Here is a 15,564-nt window from a genome sequence, read left to right as displayed (position 1 = left end):
ATCCAAATGTCTGCTTTAATTGTCCAATTGCCACAGTGCTTGTCAAAGTCAGTTCTGATTAATCTCCTTTGTCGGTGTGTCCTTTGCCATTCCCTGTCACTCCTCCCTGAGAGAGACTTCACCCTGATTCATAAGGAAAAGGGGATGGTAAAGTGGCTTTGTTTACAATAGCAAAGAGTTGGAAACAATCTAAGTGCCAATCAACAAATGAATAGATAGAAAAGCTATGGTCTATTCACACAATGGAATACTACGCTTCATTAAAAACAAGGAACTCATGCAATTTTATTAAAAATGAGTGACCCTGGAGGACATAATGCTGAGTGAAGTATCTCAGTCACAAAAGGATAAATACTAGATGGTGCCACTGCTGTAAAACAGGACTGACTTCAGGGTTGAGGGGAGACTGAGAAAGATGGGTTCAGTAATGTATACTGCATTGAAACAGATGAGGGAAAGAACTGTTAAAAAGGGATATGTGATTAGGTATTTTTGTCATGACGGGAGTCCAGAGCAGAGGCTGAATAGTGGAGTGGACCTGTGGGGACGGATTGTAAAACAATGAAAGAATTTTTCTTTTTACTTTTCCAAGAGGGTAGTGTACTGGGTGGAGAGGGTTGGGAGGGGAGAAAAGTGTAACAATGAATGAATGGAAATCCAAAGTCTCTGTAAATTTTCACTGAAATTAATAATAAAGTTTTTTTTAAAAAAAGACATCAACAACAAAAAATCAAGTAGCTTGTGCCCTAAATTTCTATCCCTAACAAAATATTAAAAAAAATATACTCCAGCTGTTGATTCTAACCCATAATAACTCTCCATTGAGTTTTCAAGGTTGTAAATCTTTACAGGGGAGACTAAAAATTAACAGTCTCCTAAGGAGCTGCTGATGGATTCAACAATGGACCTTTCTGTTAGCAGCTGAACAAGTAACATACTACACCATTAAGGATCCTTAACATATTGTATTATTTAATGATATTTGTACTAACCTCCTAAAGGTATAAAAATTGGAGAGTGGCTATGTTGCACAAACCTGATGGGAAATCTGCTTCCAGATCCTGTTCAGTTTCCCCTTTTGAGAACTGCTTTAATTCTGATTCAGCCTCTTGCACAGCATTTGACTTTAAGGCATAATGATTCAGTTCTTCCTCCCAGCTATGTGGAGTAGATACAGCTTCTGATTCAAGATCACCACTATATGTACTTCCTTGGTCTGAAATTTATAGAAAACAAAGTCTCCAAATGAGACAGACCACTAACATACAAAACACTTTCTAAATCCATGAACACTAACATCTGAGATTTAATAGTAACACAATTACCTAAGTACACTACTGAAGAAGTAACTTTGTTCATTAGCTCCACAGAATTGGATTAATATTGTTATCATGCTTATTAAGGCAGTGTCTCATTTCATATTTAAAATATGTTAGAAGTAGTTTTATTGTTCTGATTACAATTATGCACACATTATAGAAATGTGACAATCATTTACAAACAGCTAAAGCTGCCAAAATGAAATCCAAACATTTTGAGGTTCTATTCTTAGTAAATTTCTATTAGTAAGAGAAAGAAGTGGGCAAGACACTGGACTAAAATTAAATTTACAATTACAAACCTTTTTCAAATATCTTTGTGTCTAGAAAGAGTTCCTGTTCAGAAGTTTGAGATTCTAAAGAAAACATAATAAAACAATTTATATGCACATCTAAGGAAAGGCCTATCTCAAACAAAAAATATATATGTATTATACACATGAATCATGTTAATACTAAACAAAATCAAATCAAACAACTTATTGTCCCTGAGACAATTCCAAGTCAGAGATCCTACTGAAGAGAGTAAAGTTGGCCCTAATGAGTCTATGGCTTCCGTGTTTTTTAAAAAATTGCATTTCATTCATGTACATTGTTTTGGGTTTTTATTATTCTCTCCCCCCCTCCACCCACCAAATTCTTCTACCCTGTGATTCTCTCCTCTCCCCACCCGCAGTAGCCCCTGCTCTCTCCCCTACCCTCTTTATATATCCATACACATCTACTAGTCATTTGTTTTTACAATAATAGTCTTATAGAGTATTTGTTCTATTCCACTTGAGTTCGTTCACTCAGCATAATTCTCTCTAGCCTCTCCCATGTTACATAGTATTTTTCAAGATCATTGCTCCTGAGTGCTTCCTGCATAGTTATTTCATCATGTAAAAGTATGTGCTATAGCTTCAATCCAGTGTGTTTGTTGATGGATATTTGGGATGTTTCCATATTCTTGGTATCATGAATAATGCTGCTATGAATAAAGATGACAGAAGAATGAGTGATTTCTTTTGAGTTGTGGTGTTGGAGAAGAGTACTGAACATCCCATGGATACAAATCTGTTTGTATCTCAGTTCTGTTTTCTTTGGAGGATATTCCTAGCAGTGGAATAGTTGGGTTATATGGTATCTCTATTTTCAGCTATTTGAGGACAAACCAAACTACCTTCCAGAGTGGTTGTAATATTTTACAATCCCACCAACAGTGTATGAGAGTTCCAATCTTCCCACATCTTCTCCACCATTTATTGCTTGCTGTTTTATGTCCTTAATTTTAACAGCAGGAAACTGTCACTTATGGACTACTTGGCAGGCTTGAACCACCTATCTTTAAACAAATAGTCAAGTACTTAACCACTGTGCCACCAAGGTCCTATAAACCATACTCAAAAATTAAACTCAATGCACTGGAATCGAGTCAGAAGCAATGCAAAGCTTGTTCTGTGAGAGGATTTTTAGAAGCAGTAAACAGCATGGGAGGAGACCTATCTTTTTCACAAGGAGGAGCTGGTGGATTTGAAGTGCTTATTTTGGATGAGCAACACAACTCCTTGCCCACTATGTCTTTGGAGCTCCCTATAAATGACACTTCTTCTGATGTTGTGATGCTGAGTCAAGTATAATTCATAGTAACCCCATGAACAACAGACTTGAACCTTATCCTATCCTGTGCCTTCCTCATCCTCTCTCACACACTTGAGCCTACTGCTGGAGTCATAGTGTCAAACCATCTCACTGAGGGTATTCCTGTCCTTCACTGACTCTCAAGTGTTCCAAGCATGACACTCTTTTCCAAGGAATAGTCCTTTCTAACAAAATGCCCAGGGTATGTGAGTTTTTAAGATTCAGTCTCCTTGCCTTGAAGGAGCACTCCGGTTGGTTGCACTCTCACCAAGACCTATCTGTTTTTTCTGTTGGTAGTTCATGGGATATTCCGTATTCTTCTCTAACACCACAACTCAAAGACATCAATTCTTTTCTGTCCGGCTCTTATATGCACAGCAAGTGACTGAAACGACAACAGTCTGATCACTTGCACCTTAGTTGTTGTTTTTTTCTATCATGTTTTCATTTAATAGTGCACCTTACTCTTAAAACAGACATCCTTCCTTGTCAGTAATTTGAAGAGGTTACTGACAACAGAATTCAGAATGCAATATGTCTTCTGATATCCTAACTGCTGGAACCAAGGGTGCTGATTGTGGATCTAAGTAAGTTGAAATTTTTGATGATTTCAATCTTTTCACCATTTATCCTGATGTTGCTTAGTGGACCAGTGGTAATAATTTTTGTTTTCTTGATGTTGATATGCAATCCATACTGAAGGCTGTAGTCTATGATCTTCTGTACATGCAATTCAAGTACTCCTCACAGCCACATTCTTCTTCACTGAGTCCAGCCTATCAAATGATTTGCTCAGAATACATTTTGAACAAGTATGGAGAGAGGTTAAAATCCTAAAATGCACCCTTCTCAACTTTAAATTATGCAGTATTCACCTCACTCCAGACAACAGTTTCTTGTTCTAGGTATATATTTCATAAGAGCATAATTAAATGTTCTGAGATTCTCATTCTGCTTATTGTTAACTATAGTGTGCTATGACACAGTCAAATACCATTGCATAGTCAATAAAACACAGATATTCTCCCAAGATTCTTTCCTTTCAGTCAGGATCCATCTGACATCAGAAATTATATCCCTGGCGCCATGGCTTCTTCTAAACTCAGCTTCAACTTTGGTCAGTTCTCTGTTAATGTATTCTTCTAACAGTTTTTGAAAGATATTCAACAATATTTGGCTTGCATGTGATATAATACATTGTTGCTGTTGTATGCTACTGAGGTGGAACCTATCCATAGCTGACTCTCCATGGGATTTTCAGAGACAGTAAATGGCAAGAGATATTTCAATCCTTTTCACATGGAGCAGGTGATAGATTTAAACCATGTTCCATTGGGACTGCAGTGCAGCTTAACACTAGGCCACCAAAGCTTCTATCATACTTCTTGTTGTGTACCATCGAGTAGAAACCAACCCATAGCTGACCCTCCAGTGGGTTTTCAGAGGCAGTTAACTGTCCAGGAGGAGACTGCCCATCCTTCTTCAGAGCAGCTGGCAGATTTGAACCACATGCCTTCAGGACAGCAGTGCAGCTTCTTACCACTAGGACACCAGAGCTCCCTACTCAACTGATAGAGGTAATGCAATTAAATTATTACTGTTAACAGTTGTTCTACTTTTAGCATTTATTATGCAAAATTACAACTCAGTGGCTAGTTTTTAAATTCCACACTAGGGATTCAAGGCCAATTTCTTGACTCTTCACTGTTATTATATTACTTATTAATATGTTTACATTACCTTAAAGACCAGTTTCATCACCTTTTTATTAAAATTATCACTAATCTTTCTGGTGACCCAGTGGGAGGGAAGTGCATTGCCAACTCAAAGGCAAGTAGTTGTAATTCACAAGCTGCTCTGCAAGAAACATGAGCAATCTCCTTCTGTGTGACTCAAAACCTTCTGAAAACCCACAGGAGGGTCAGCTACGAGACAGTTCCGATTTGAACGCAATGAGTTTACTTTTTTTAAAAGAGAGTCAGATCTTAATTGTGCTCTGGCATCAAACAGATCTGTATTCATATACTGGTTCCATCCCATCTTGATTGCATAAGCAGGACAAATATCTTGTTCTATTTTCCAGATGAGGAATTTGAAATAAACAGGGAACTCCTCAAGGGTATCTGTGAAGACTAAATAAGATTATACACTTAGGACAATACCTAGAGTAAGCATACAAACAATTACTATTATTATAGTTCCACATTAACAGAATGGGATTTGATTACAGTTTATATTGAACTAAATTTTCTATCCTAAAGTTCTATTTACCCTTTATGAACATTTGGGTTAATATAAAAACAGTACTGAATATTGACACTGGGTTAACATTTACAAAAAGAATAAAGGCTGTCAAAGGTATCAATCAGTTTAAGAAACTCACAGTTTTGGTATATAAACAAAATGAAAATTTAGAAATGCACTGAGCGCCTGATACTCATAATTATGTGGGTCTCTTTAAAAATCTACAGACATATCTATAATTTCTATACAATTTAAAAATACAGAAAATTATACAAACCTCCCTGGGATAGAGTTTTTTCCTTCTCTTCATCTTCTGCAATCATTTCTGCCATCTCAAGGAGATCAGCTTCAAATGGATGTGTGGGAAGCTTTCCCTTCATGTCTTCAATACTTTCAGTTCCTTTATCTTCATTATTCATTGAGAATGGAATAAACATGGGGATAGGCATCTAAAAGACCAACAACAGAATGAAGAACTTATTAAGCAATAAATATATCATAGAAACCATAATTTGTGTGATTATTATATAGGAATTATTAAATAAATTCAACATATTCCTACTGCTGATGATTAATGTGTTCTTGCTAGTCTCTTTTTATAAAATCAGTTATGTTTAAGTAAATATACAATTAGCCCTTTATTGGGCATGCAACAAAATATATATGTACATTCTTTAAAAACACAAGCATCTAATGAAATTGAAATTCATTTTAATTTTATTTATTGCTTAACATTTTAACACAAGTGATTCCTTTAAGAGTTCAGTACCAAAGGAAAATATATTTCCTCTGAAAAATGGATATATTGTGCTATAATAAAAACTGAAAATCATAAAAAACCTAAAGGAAGTGGACAAATACGTAGAAATTTATAACCTACCTACACTGACAACAACCGAAATTGATCACCTGAACAGACCCATTACAAAAGAAGAAATTGAAAAGGTAATACAACAATTTCTAGCCAAAAAAAGTCCTGGACCAGATGGCTTTACAAGTGAATTTTATCAAACATTCACAGAAGAACTGTCACCAATCCTACATAAACTATTTCAGAATATAGAAAAGATGGACTTCTCCCAGACTCAATTCTATGAAGCAAACATATCCTTGATAGCAAAACCAGGTAAAGATACCAGCAAAATAGAAAACTGGGGGGAAGGTAGAGAAAATAGTACAACAATGAATGAATGGAAACTCAAAATCTCTGTAAATGTTCATTACAATTAATAAAATTTAATAAAAAAACCCAAATAGAAAACTGTATGCCAATATTTCTCACGAACATAGATACAAAAATACATCGAAAAAATAATTCACCATGACTAAGTAGGATTCATAACAGGTATGCAAGGATGGTTCAACATAAGAAAAACAATCAACATAATTCATCACATCAACAAAGCAAAGAACAAGAACCACATGATCCTATCAATTGATGCAGAAAAGGCCTTTGCCAAAATCCAACGCCTTTTCCTGATTAAAACACTCAACAAAATAGGATTAGAGGGGAATTTCTTCAACATAGTAAAAATTATATACACAAACCCGAGAGCCAACATTGTTCTCAATGGAAAAAGATTAAAGGCATAATCCCCTTGAGAACAGAAACTGGGGAAGGATGCTCACTGTCATCTCTCCTATTCAATATTGTATTTGAAGTCTTAGCGATAGCAATAAGGCAAGATAAAGAAATAAAAGGTATTCAAACTGGCAAAGAGGAGGTAAAATTATCTCTATATGCAGATGACAGGATAGTTTACTTAGAAAACCCTAAAGACTCAGCAAGAAAACTACTGGACATAGTTGACCAATTCAGCAAAGTGGCAGGACACAAGATCAACAACATACAAAAATCAATGGGATTTCTCTACAGTAACAAAGTGAATACAAAACTGGAGCTGGGAAAAACAAAACAATACCCTTCACAAACGCTAATCACAAGATTAAATATTTATGAGTAAACCTAACCAGAAGAACAAAGAATCTCTTCAAAGAAAATTACAAAACATTATCACAAGAAACAAAAAGAATGCACACCCATGTTTATTGCATCTTTGTTCACAGTAGCAAGGAGTTGGAAACAACCCAAGTGCCCATCAACAAAGGAATGGATAGAGAAGCTGTGGTATATTCCCACAATGGAATACTACACTGCATTGATAAACAAAGAATTCATGCAATATTATTCAAAATGGGTGACCCTGGAGGACAAAAACCAAAACAAAACTGAGAATCATGTACACCAAAAGTATTTCTTCTCACTATTGCAAGAATCCCAAAAAATCCCAAAATGTTTCTAATACTCTTCTATTTACTGGTCTTATTATGAGCAGCTTTTTAAAAGAAGAAGCTCTAAAAAGGTAGATTACAAAATAAGCAGGTCATTATATATTTTACATTAAATAATATACTAATAGTTAACCACAATTAGGTGTATTTATTAACAACTTTAAAAAGGCTCTAAAGAAGTGTAAAATTTTAATTGAGGAAATTGGCAAATTTCCCATAATCTTTAAATGATTACTTACTGGAACTGGAATTCCAAACGGTACAGGTGCATACTGAGTATAAAGATGAAGAGGTATAGGCACAAACACTGGCACAGGGACGGGCACCATAATGATTTGGGGTTGACTTGGAGTGTCTTCTATTGGAAAAAATTAAGAACAAAGATGATTAGAAACTACAGTTCAGTAAAATTATGAGGAGCTCACAGAGATTTAGTCAAAAGCATATGTAATCTATGGCACTAGGTACAGAAAAATCAACTGCAGTAGCAGTAACAAAGAGTAAAGCACTAATGAGTAACACAAATTCCAATGATGTTCGAATAAAATGAATGAAGAATATCTGTAATTTGAAAAGATGCATAGAAAGAACTGGAAAAGATATCTGAGAAGAGTATGGAAAACAGTGTGCTGACAGGAATAAGAATACAGTTATTGAGCAGTATAAAGGTTGTTGTGGCATAAATTTCAACTTAGAATTAACACATAAGTCAAGAGTAGAACTTCCCATAGGGTTTCCAAAGCTATAAATCGTGAAAAACACAGACTGCTACATTTTCTCCCCAGATTTTTTTTTTTTGCTTTTCAATTTTTATTAATTTAGTTTATTTTTCATTTCAATGAACATCTACAGAGATTTTGGAATTCCATTCCTTTCTTGTTTCCCCCTTTTCCCCCCCCCACCCCCCGCCCCGTTTGCTCCTCTCCTTGAAAAGCAAAACTCCCTCATTGGTACACAATCCCCCCCGCACCTCCCCAAACCCCACCCCCTACCCCCAAATATAATCCACTCTGCAACCCTCATTGCGTAGTCCTAAAGGGATGATAAAATGTGAAGTTTTGAATTATTTCTAAGAAACAGTAGGATGTCACTTATTAATATGCTAAGCCTGGTTGTTGCTGATACATGCTGCTGGGTTGGAAATGATGAAAAGTTGACCACCAATGCGTTTTCAGAGGCTGTAAATCCTATGAGAAGAGACTGCTTATCATTTTTCTCATATGTAGCAGATGGTGGATTAGAACTGTCTTCCCTTCGGTTGACAGCACAATTCCTTAACCACCAGGCCACCAAAGCTCCCTATTTGTTATTGTTATGTGCCATCGAGCTCGCTGCAGCTCACAGTGACCTAAACAACAATGATGTCATTTTAAAATTTCAGATGCACCAGATCCAATTTATCAATTACTTGTTATGCATCTGAAAGTTGGACAATGAGTAAGATGACAGAAGAAGCATCACTGCCTTTGAGTTGCGGTGTTGGGAAAAAAGTAGTGAATATCCCAACGAATTTGAAGAGAATAGGTCTGTATTAGAGAAAGTGAAACCAGGGTGTTGCGTGAAGGCAAAGATGGAGAAACTGTCTCATATGCTTTGGGCATGTTATTAGGTGCTTCCTATAGACCATATAAATTAGGAGAACCAGGAAAAGTGCTAAGAAGTGTCTTCCTTGGGTCAGAACAAACCCCAAAGTATGGCATAAATAATTATCCTGCTTGGACTTAATTGGATCAGATGGCTAAGCAAAAACAACTAAACAACAAAATGACCTACAATCAGCTTACAACTGGTGAAGCCTAAAGAAATTGGGAACAAGGAAGAATCAGTGGATGGAAAATATGGACTTGGTGAGAGACAAAAGAATTTTGTACAATCAAGGAATTATTCATTCTAAGTACCTTTTATAAGATACACAATCTATAGGTAGAACAGATCATTCAGGAGGCTGAATGAGGCTTCAGGACTGGACCAAGGCTCATCAACAACTTGTGTTATGCAGATGATACAACATTGCTTGCCAAAATTGGGGAGAACAAAGCATTTGCTGCAGAAGGTCAAGAACTGCAGTCATCAATATGTATTGAAGCTCACATCAAGAAAACAAAGATTCTCAACAACAGATAAATTGATAGCACCATGACAGATGAAGAAGAGACTGAGAATGTTAACAATTTCAACTTACTTGGCCCCACAATCCACACTCTTGGAACCAGCAGTCAGGAAATAAAAAATTGAATTGGATTAGGAAAATCTGCAGTAAGGATATCCCCAGAGTGCTAAAGAGCAACAATGTAAGTCTAGAGACTAATGTGGGCACGTTCCAGGCCATGGTCTTCACAATTACTTGCAACACATCAGAGAGCTAGACAATGAACAAGAATGAAAGAAGAAAAATTGATGCCTTTGAGTTCTGGTGCTAGAGGAGCGTACTAAGTATACCAAGAGAGCAAACAAGTCCCACCTAGAGAGGGATGCAATCAGGTTGATCCTTGGAGGCAGGGACTTTGAAGCTCTGTCTCACATATTGTGCACATGCTGCCAGGAGGGATCAGTCCTTGGAGAAGGATATCATGCTTGGAAGGGTAGAGGGACAGCATAGAAGACCATGGATAAGATGGACTGACCCAGTACCTGATGTGATGGAGACAGTGAGGTTGGATAGGACAGAAGTCATTCAGAGCTATTGTGGACAGGGCCACTATGAGTTGCAGTTGACTAGACAATATAAACAACACATACAAATCAAGATTTCTATTTTAAAAGATTGAAATTATTAACAATTTCATCCTATTGGGATCCATACTCAACCCTCTTGGTACCTGGAGGAAAATATCAAAGATGTGGGAAAGTCAGCTGTCAGGAATCTCTCCAAATAACTGAGGAAGGATGATATTAGTGTGAAGACTAAGGTGTTCATGATTCAGATTACAGTCTTTTTAATTGTATGCCATGCATCTGAGAGTTGGAAAATGATTAAGAATCACAGAAAAATAATTGATGCCTTTGAGCTGTGGTGCTGAAGAATAGTATTGCGTGTCTAATGGACTGCCAAAAGAATACTCAATCTTCTTTGGAGGCAAGGATTGTAAAACTACTTCTCACAACTTCAGGTATGTTGTTAGGAGGGACTATTAATTAGAAACAGACATCATGCTTGAAAAACTAAAGGGTCAGCAAAAGAGAGAAAGACCTGCGACGAGATGGACTGACAGTGATGGCAGCAAAGGGCTCAAGTATGTCAAAGATGATGAAAATGGTACAGTATAGATAGGAAAGGGCTGAGATCTGGTTTTCTTGGGGGTCACTGTAAGTCTCACTTAACCGATGGTACATAAAACAACAACAATAACAAAGGCAGGTCTAATGTCAAATAAAGGAGATTGTTGTCAGGTGACACAGAGTCGAGTACAACTGATAGCAACCCTATGAACAACAGATCTATGATAACAGAGAAAACATTCAAACTGTCAACGACTTCACCTTACTTGAATCCATAATCAACACCCTTAGTACCAGCAGTCACAAGATCAGGAGACATATTATACCGGGAAAGTCTGTAGTCAGGGGCATCTCCAAATCACAGAGGGGCAATAATGTTGGTCAGAAGACTAAGATGCGCTTGATTCATATCATGGTAATGTCAGTCATTTACTATGCTGCTGAGCGCTGGACAATGAATAAGGAGGACAGAAAAAAAAACCACCACAAAAAAACAACCCTGTTAACTTTGAACTGTGGTGCTGGAAAATAATACTAAATATCCCATGGATTTCCAAGAGAACAAATAGGTACGTCTTGGAGAAAGTGCAGCCAGAGTGCTCCTTCAAAGTAAGGATAATGAAGCTTCATCTTACATACTTTGGGAAAGTTGCTAGAAAACACTGTCCGTTGGAGAGGGACATCATGCTTGAAAAGGTAGGGGAACAGTGAAGACGACCCTCAATCAAGTGGGCTGACAGAGTAAATGGGATCAAGTGTGTCAGAGATTATGAGGTTGGCACAGGCTAGGAAAAGATTCAGATTTGTTATTCATAAAGTTGCTGTAAGTCATACTTGACTCGATGGTACCTATCAACAAGAAGAACCTTCTCTTTGCCCCCTGTAGCATGAAATCTTTGGTTTGGGCTTGTGCAAAGATAATACTGGGCTTTTAGTACGGGTCACTGAATTTTTCTTTCCCTAATCTCTCTGTTCTCTCTGCAGAAGAACACTGTATTATTTAAAATTGAGAAGTTTTGTTTGTTGACATTGAGATGAAATACACATTGAAAGCTCTAGTGTTTGATTTTTTGCAGGAAGAAGCACTTCATTTCCACCTTACTTTCATCAAGCAAGGCTGGGTAATCCACATACCAAGGTCCTCTAATCATGATGCCTCACTCTTTTTCAGAGTCCAGCTTCTCAAATAATTTGCTCAGCATACAGACTGAGACTAAGGTGTACCTCGTCCAGGCCATGGTCTTTTCAATTACTTGCTATCCAACAGAAAGCTGGACAATAAGGAATGATAGAAGAAGAATTGAGGCCTTTGAGTTGTGGTGCTGGAAAGAGTATTAAATATACCATGGACTGCTAGGAGAACAAACAGGTTCATCCTGAAGAAGGTAAAACCACACTTCTCCATGAAGGGAAGGATTCTGAGGCTTTGCCTGATACTATGGGCGTGCTACAATGAGGGACTAGTCCTTGGAGAGGGACACATGCTTGGAAGGGACAGTGCAAGAAAGGAAAACCCTGGGTGTGATAGATTGACTTAGTAACTGGGGTAATGGGGGTGGGTATGTTGGAGCTGATGAGGTTGGCACAGGACAGAACAAGGTTCAGAGCTGCTACTTAACAACAATAACAACAACAATGTTCTCTTGCTCTGTTTGCACAACAGCTTCTAGGTCTGGGATTCTCATTCTTCTCAACGTTTGCCATAATTTACTATAATCCATATAGTCAATTGTTTGCATAGCCAATAAAGCACAAATAGACATCCTTCTGGTATTCTTTGCCTTCAACCAGAATCCATCTGATATCAGCAATGATAGCCCTGATGCCATGGCCTCTTCTAAACACAGATTGAACTTCTGGCAGCTCTCTATGTACTGTTTTGCCATGTTTGACTGATCTCTTGTAGTATTTTGCATGGATGTGACAGCAATGGTATTGTTGGATAATTTCCACATTCTATTAGATTACCTTTCTTGAGAATGGGAACAAATATGGGTATCTTCCAGTGGTCGATGAATAAGGATGACAGAAAAAGAATTGACGCATTTGAGCAGTGGTGCTGAAGAAGAGCACTGACATCCCATGGATGGCCAAGAGAATGAACAGATATGTCTTGGAGAGGGTGCAGCCAGAGTGCTCTTTGGAGGCAAGAATGATGAGGCTTCATCTCACACTTTGGGCACGTTGCCAAGAAGGCTATTCCTTAGGAGAAGGACATGGTGCTGGGAAGGTTGGAAGATTGGCAAAACAGAGGGAGACCCTCGATCAGGAGGACTGATACAATGACTGCCACAATGGGCTCTTGTGTCAGGAAGCATGAGGATGGCACAGGATAGAAGAGGGTTCAAATCCCTTGTTCACAGGGTCACTATGAGTCGTACTCAACTCAATGGCACGTAACAACTAGTTGGCTGGCCAGGCAGCTGTCCTGAAAATTTCTTGGCATAGTATGGGGAGCATGTCCAAGGCTGCATCTGTATTTGAAATATGTCAACTGGTATCCTGTCAATTACTATGTCCTAATTTTCACCAATGTCTTCATTAGAGCTTGAACTTTTTCCTTCCTTAATATTGGTGCTGATCAATGGTATTTCCTGAGAAATTTCAGTGTCACCCAGTTTGTTTTGGTACAGTGATTCTATGTATCACTTCCCTCTGCTGCTTTTTAAAAAATACTAATTTATAAAATTCAAACACATTGTTTTCCACAACAGATTCTTCCAATTTCCCTCACCCATCAAATTGTACAACTCCATGATTAATACCCCTCTCCACCTGCACATCCTCATCCCTCTGCTTCCACCACCCCCCGCCCCGCCCTCAGATCCTTATACTCACTTATTATACAATAATGGTCTTATACAGTATTTGTCCTGGTGGGACTGAGTTCACTTTTGATGTTTCCATCATTCAAGATTTTGCCCATTAGCATATCCTTTAATATTGCAACTTGGGGCCTGAATTTGTTTTTCAGTTCTTTCAAGTCCAAGAAATACTGAGCAAGTTCTTCCCTTTTGTCCCTCTAATTTTAGGTCTCTGGATACTCCATTATAATACTTTGGTTTGTCTTCTCAAACTGCCCTTTAATATCTTCTGCGCAGCTCCTTTACTTCAAATATCTTCTTTTCGTTTTAGCCTCTGGATGCTCTAGTGCAATTTTCAGGGTTTTTTTCTGACTTCTACTTTGGTTTTTAATTTCTCTTTTTTCTTTGTAGTGAACTTTTGCTCTCTTCATAGATGATATCATTCCACAACATACCTGATCTTTGATTGTTAGTCTTCAACGCTTCAAATCTATACTTAAGAGGATTTATTAATTCAGATACGACTCAAGATCACAGTTTGGTTCTTGTGGACATGCTATCACCTTCTTCATTCTCAAGCTGAACGTGTACTTAAATAATTGATGTTGAGTTCCATAGTTGATACTTGGCCTAGTTCTGAGTGCTGATATTGAGCTTCTCCAATAATTCCTTCCACATATATAATCAGTCTGATTCTTAGGCAGTCCATCAGTTGATGTTCATATGTAAAGTTGTTATTAGTGTTTGGTTTTTTTTAAAAAAAAAGGTATTTGTAATGAATAAATCACTGAATACAGAAAATCTGATCATTCTCTTTCAGCCTCATTTCTTTCACCAAGTCTGTGATGACTTTCTGACTGTCCTTTCATTTTGTTTCCAGCTTTCATTTTCTAGTCACCAATTATCATTAATGTATCTTGACCGCATATTTGGTCCATTTCGGACTGCAAAATTTCATAAAATCTTCACTTCCCTCCTCCTCTTCCTCCACTTTAGATGTCGGTGTGTATATTTAAATAATATTTGTACTAACAGGTTTCTGGCTTTAAACATATTTTAGTAGTTGGAACATGGAACGTAGGAAGTATGAATTTTGGAAAACTAGAAGTGACAAATGAAATGGAGCAAATGAACATCCACTTTCTAGGCATGAATGAGATGCAATGGATTGGCTTTGGCCACTTTAAATCAGACAATGACATGGTATACTATGTTTCAAATGAAAAACAGAGGAAGAATGGTGTTGTGTTCATAGTTAAAAAGACAATTTCAAGTTCTATCCTGCAGTACAATGTGGTGAATGATATTATCCATATACATAAAAGACAATAAGTGGATGTCACTATAATAACCTAGTCAAAGTCACAAATAAATTAACAAAAACAAGTCCCAGAAAGAATATACTGTCTACAATGTCTAATTTTCAACAGCAAAAAAATTTATGAAACATATAAAGAAATAGAGAAGTATGATTCAGGAAACAAAAAGCAGGTAAAAGATTCTCTGTGAGGGCTTATATGTCAGATTTAACAAGTACTGCAAAAGAATCATAATAAGCATATATTCACACAACTAAATGAAATCACACTTAAGTAGAATGATAATGTTTCTTCAAATAAAGAATATCAATTAAAAAACAAATTATAAAAATCCTGATTCCATGAAAATGTCAAAATATACAGCCGTGAACCATTTCAATATTTTTCAAAGAAACTGAATAATGCATATTGAAGCATATTTCACCAACAGGGGAAAAAAGGAGTATTAGTGGCACTGTGGGTTAAGTATTCCACTAGCAGGCAGTGGGAGGTTAGTGATTTGAATTTACAAGCTGCTCTATGGAGAAAGATGAGACAATGTACTTCCTAAAGATTGACAGCCTTGGAAACACCAAGGGAGCACAAAGTCACTATGAATTGGATTTAACCTGATGTCAGTGGATAGGGGTCAATTAACTGAAGAAAAAGGACAAGATTCTGATCCAATCCAACTTTGCAGAATTATTTCTAATGAAAAAGTGATCAAATATTTGTCAAAAACTTTAAGATACTAAATACAAATTTTCT

At 37.1% G+C, this 15,564-nt stretch overlaps 1 protein-coding gene across 2 annotated transcripts in view; it reads right to left on the bottom strand.

The window, feature by feature from the left end:
- Window positions 1-15,564, bottom strand: part of ZMYM4 (zinc finger, MYM-type 4) — a 195,148-nt gene that overhangs the window by 32,344 nt on the left and 147,240 nt on the right. For both annotated transcript variants that reach the window (XM_006886432.1, XM_006886433.1), the window contains 4 exons: window positions 7,715-7,833; window positions 5,461-5,632; window positions 1,622-1,675; window positions 1,037-1,216 (listed from right to left, as the gene is read on the bottom strand). In XM_006886432.1, the coding sequence (XP_006886494.1) occupies window positions 1,037-1,216; window positions 1,622-1,675; window positions 5,461-5,632; window positions 7,715-7,833 (525 nt within the window). The remainder of the gene's footprint in view (window positions 1-1,036; window positions 1,217-1,621; window positions 1,676-5,460; window positions 5,633-7,714; window positions 7,834-15,564) is intronic.

This window comes from Elephantulus edwardii, unplaced genomic scaffold (genome assembly GCF_000299155.1).
Source record: "Elephantulus edwardii isolate Elephantulus edwardi_28Jun2011 unplaced genomic scaffold, EleEdw1.0 scaffold00049, whole genome shotgun sequence".
NCBI lineage: Eukaryota > Metazoa > Chordata > Mammalia > Macroscelidea > Macroscelididae > Elephantulus > Elephantulus edwardii.
Note: the sequence above shows the minus strand (reverse complement) of the source record. Positions and strands in the feature narration are given on the sequence as shown.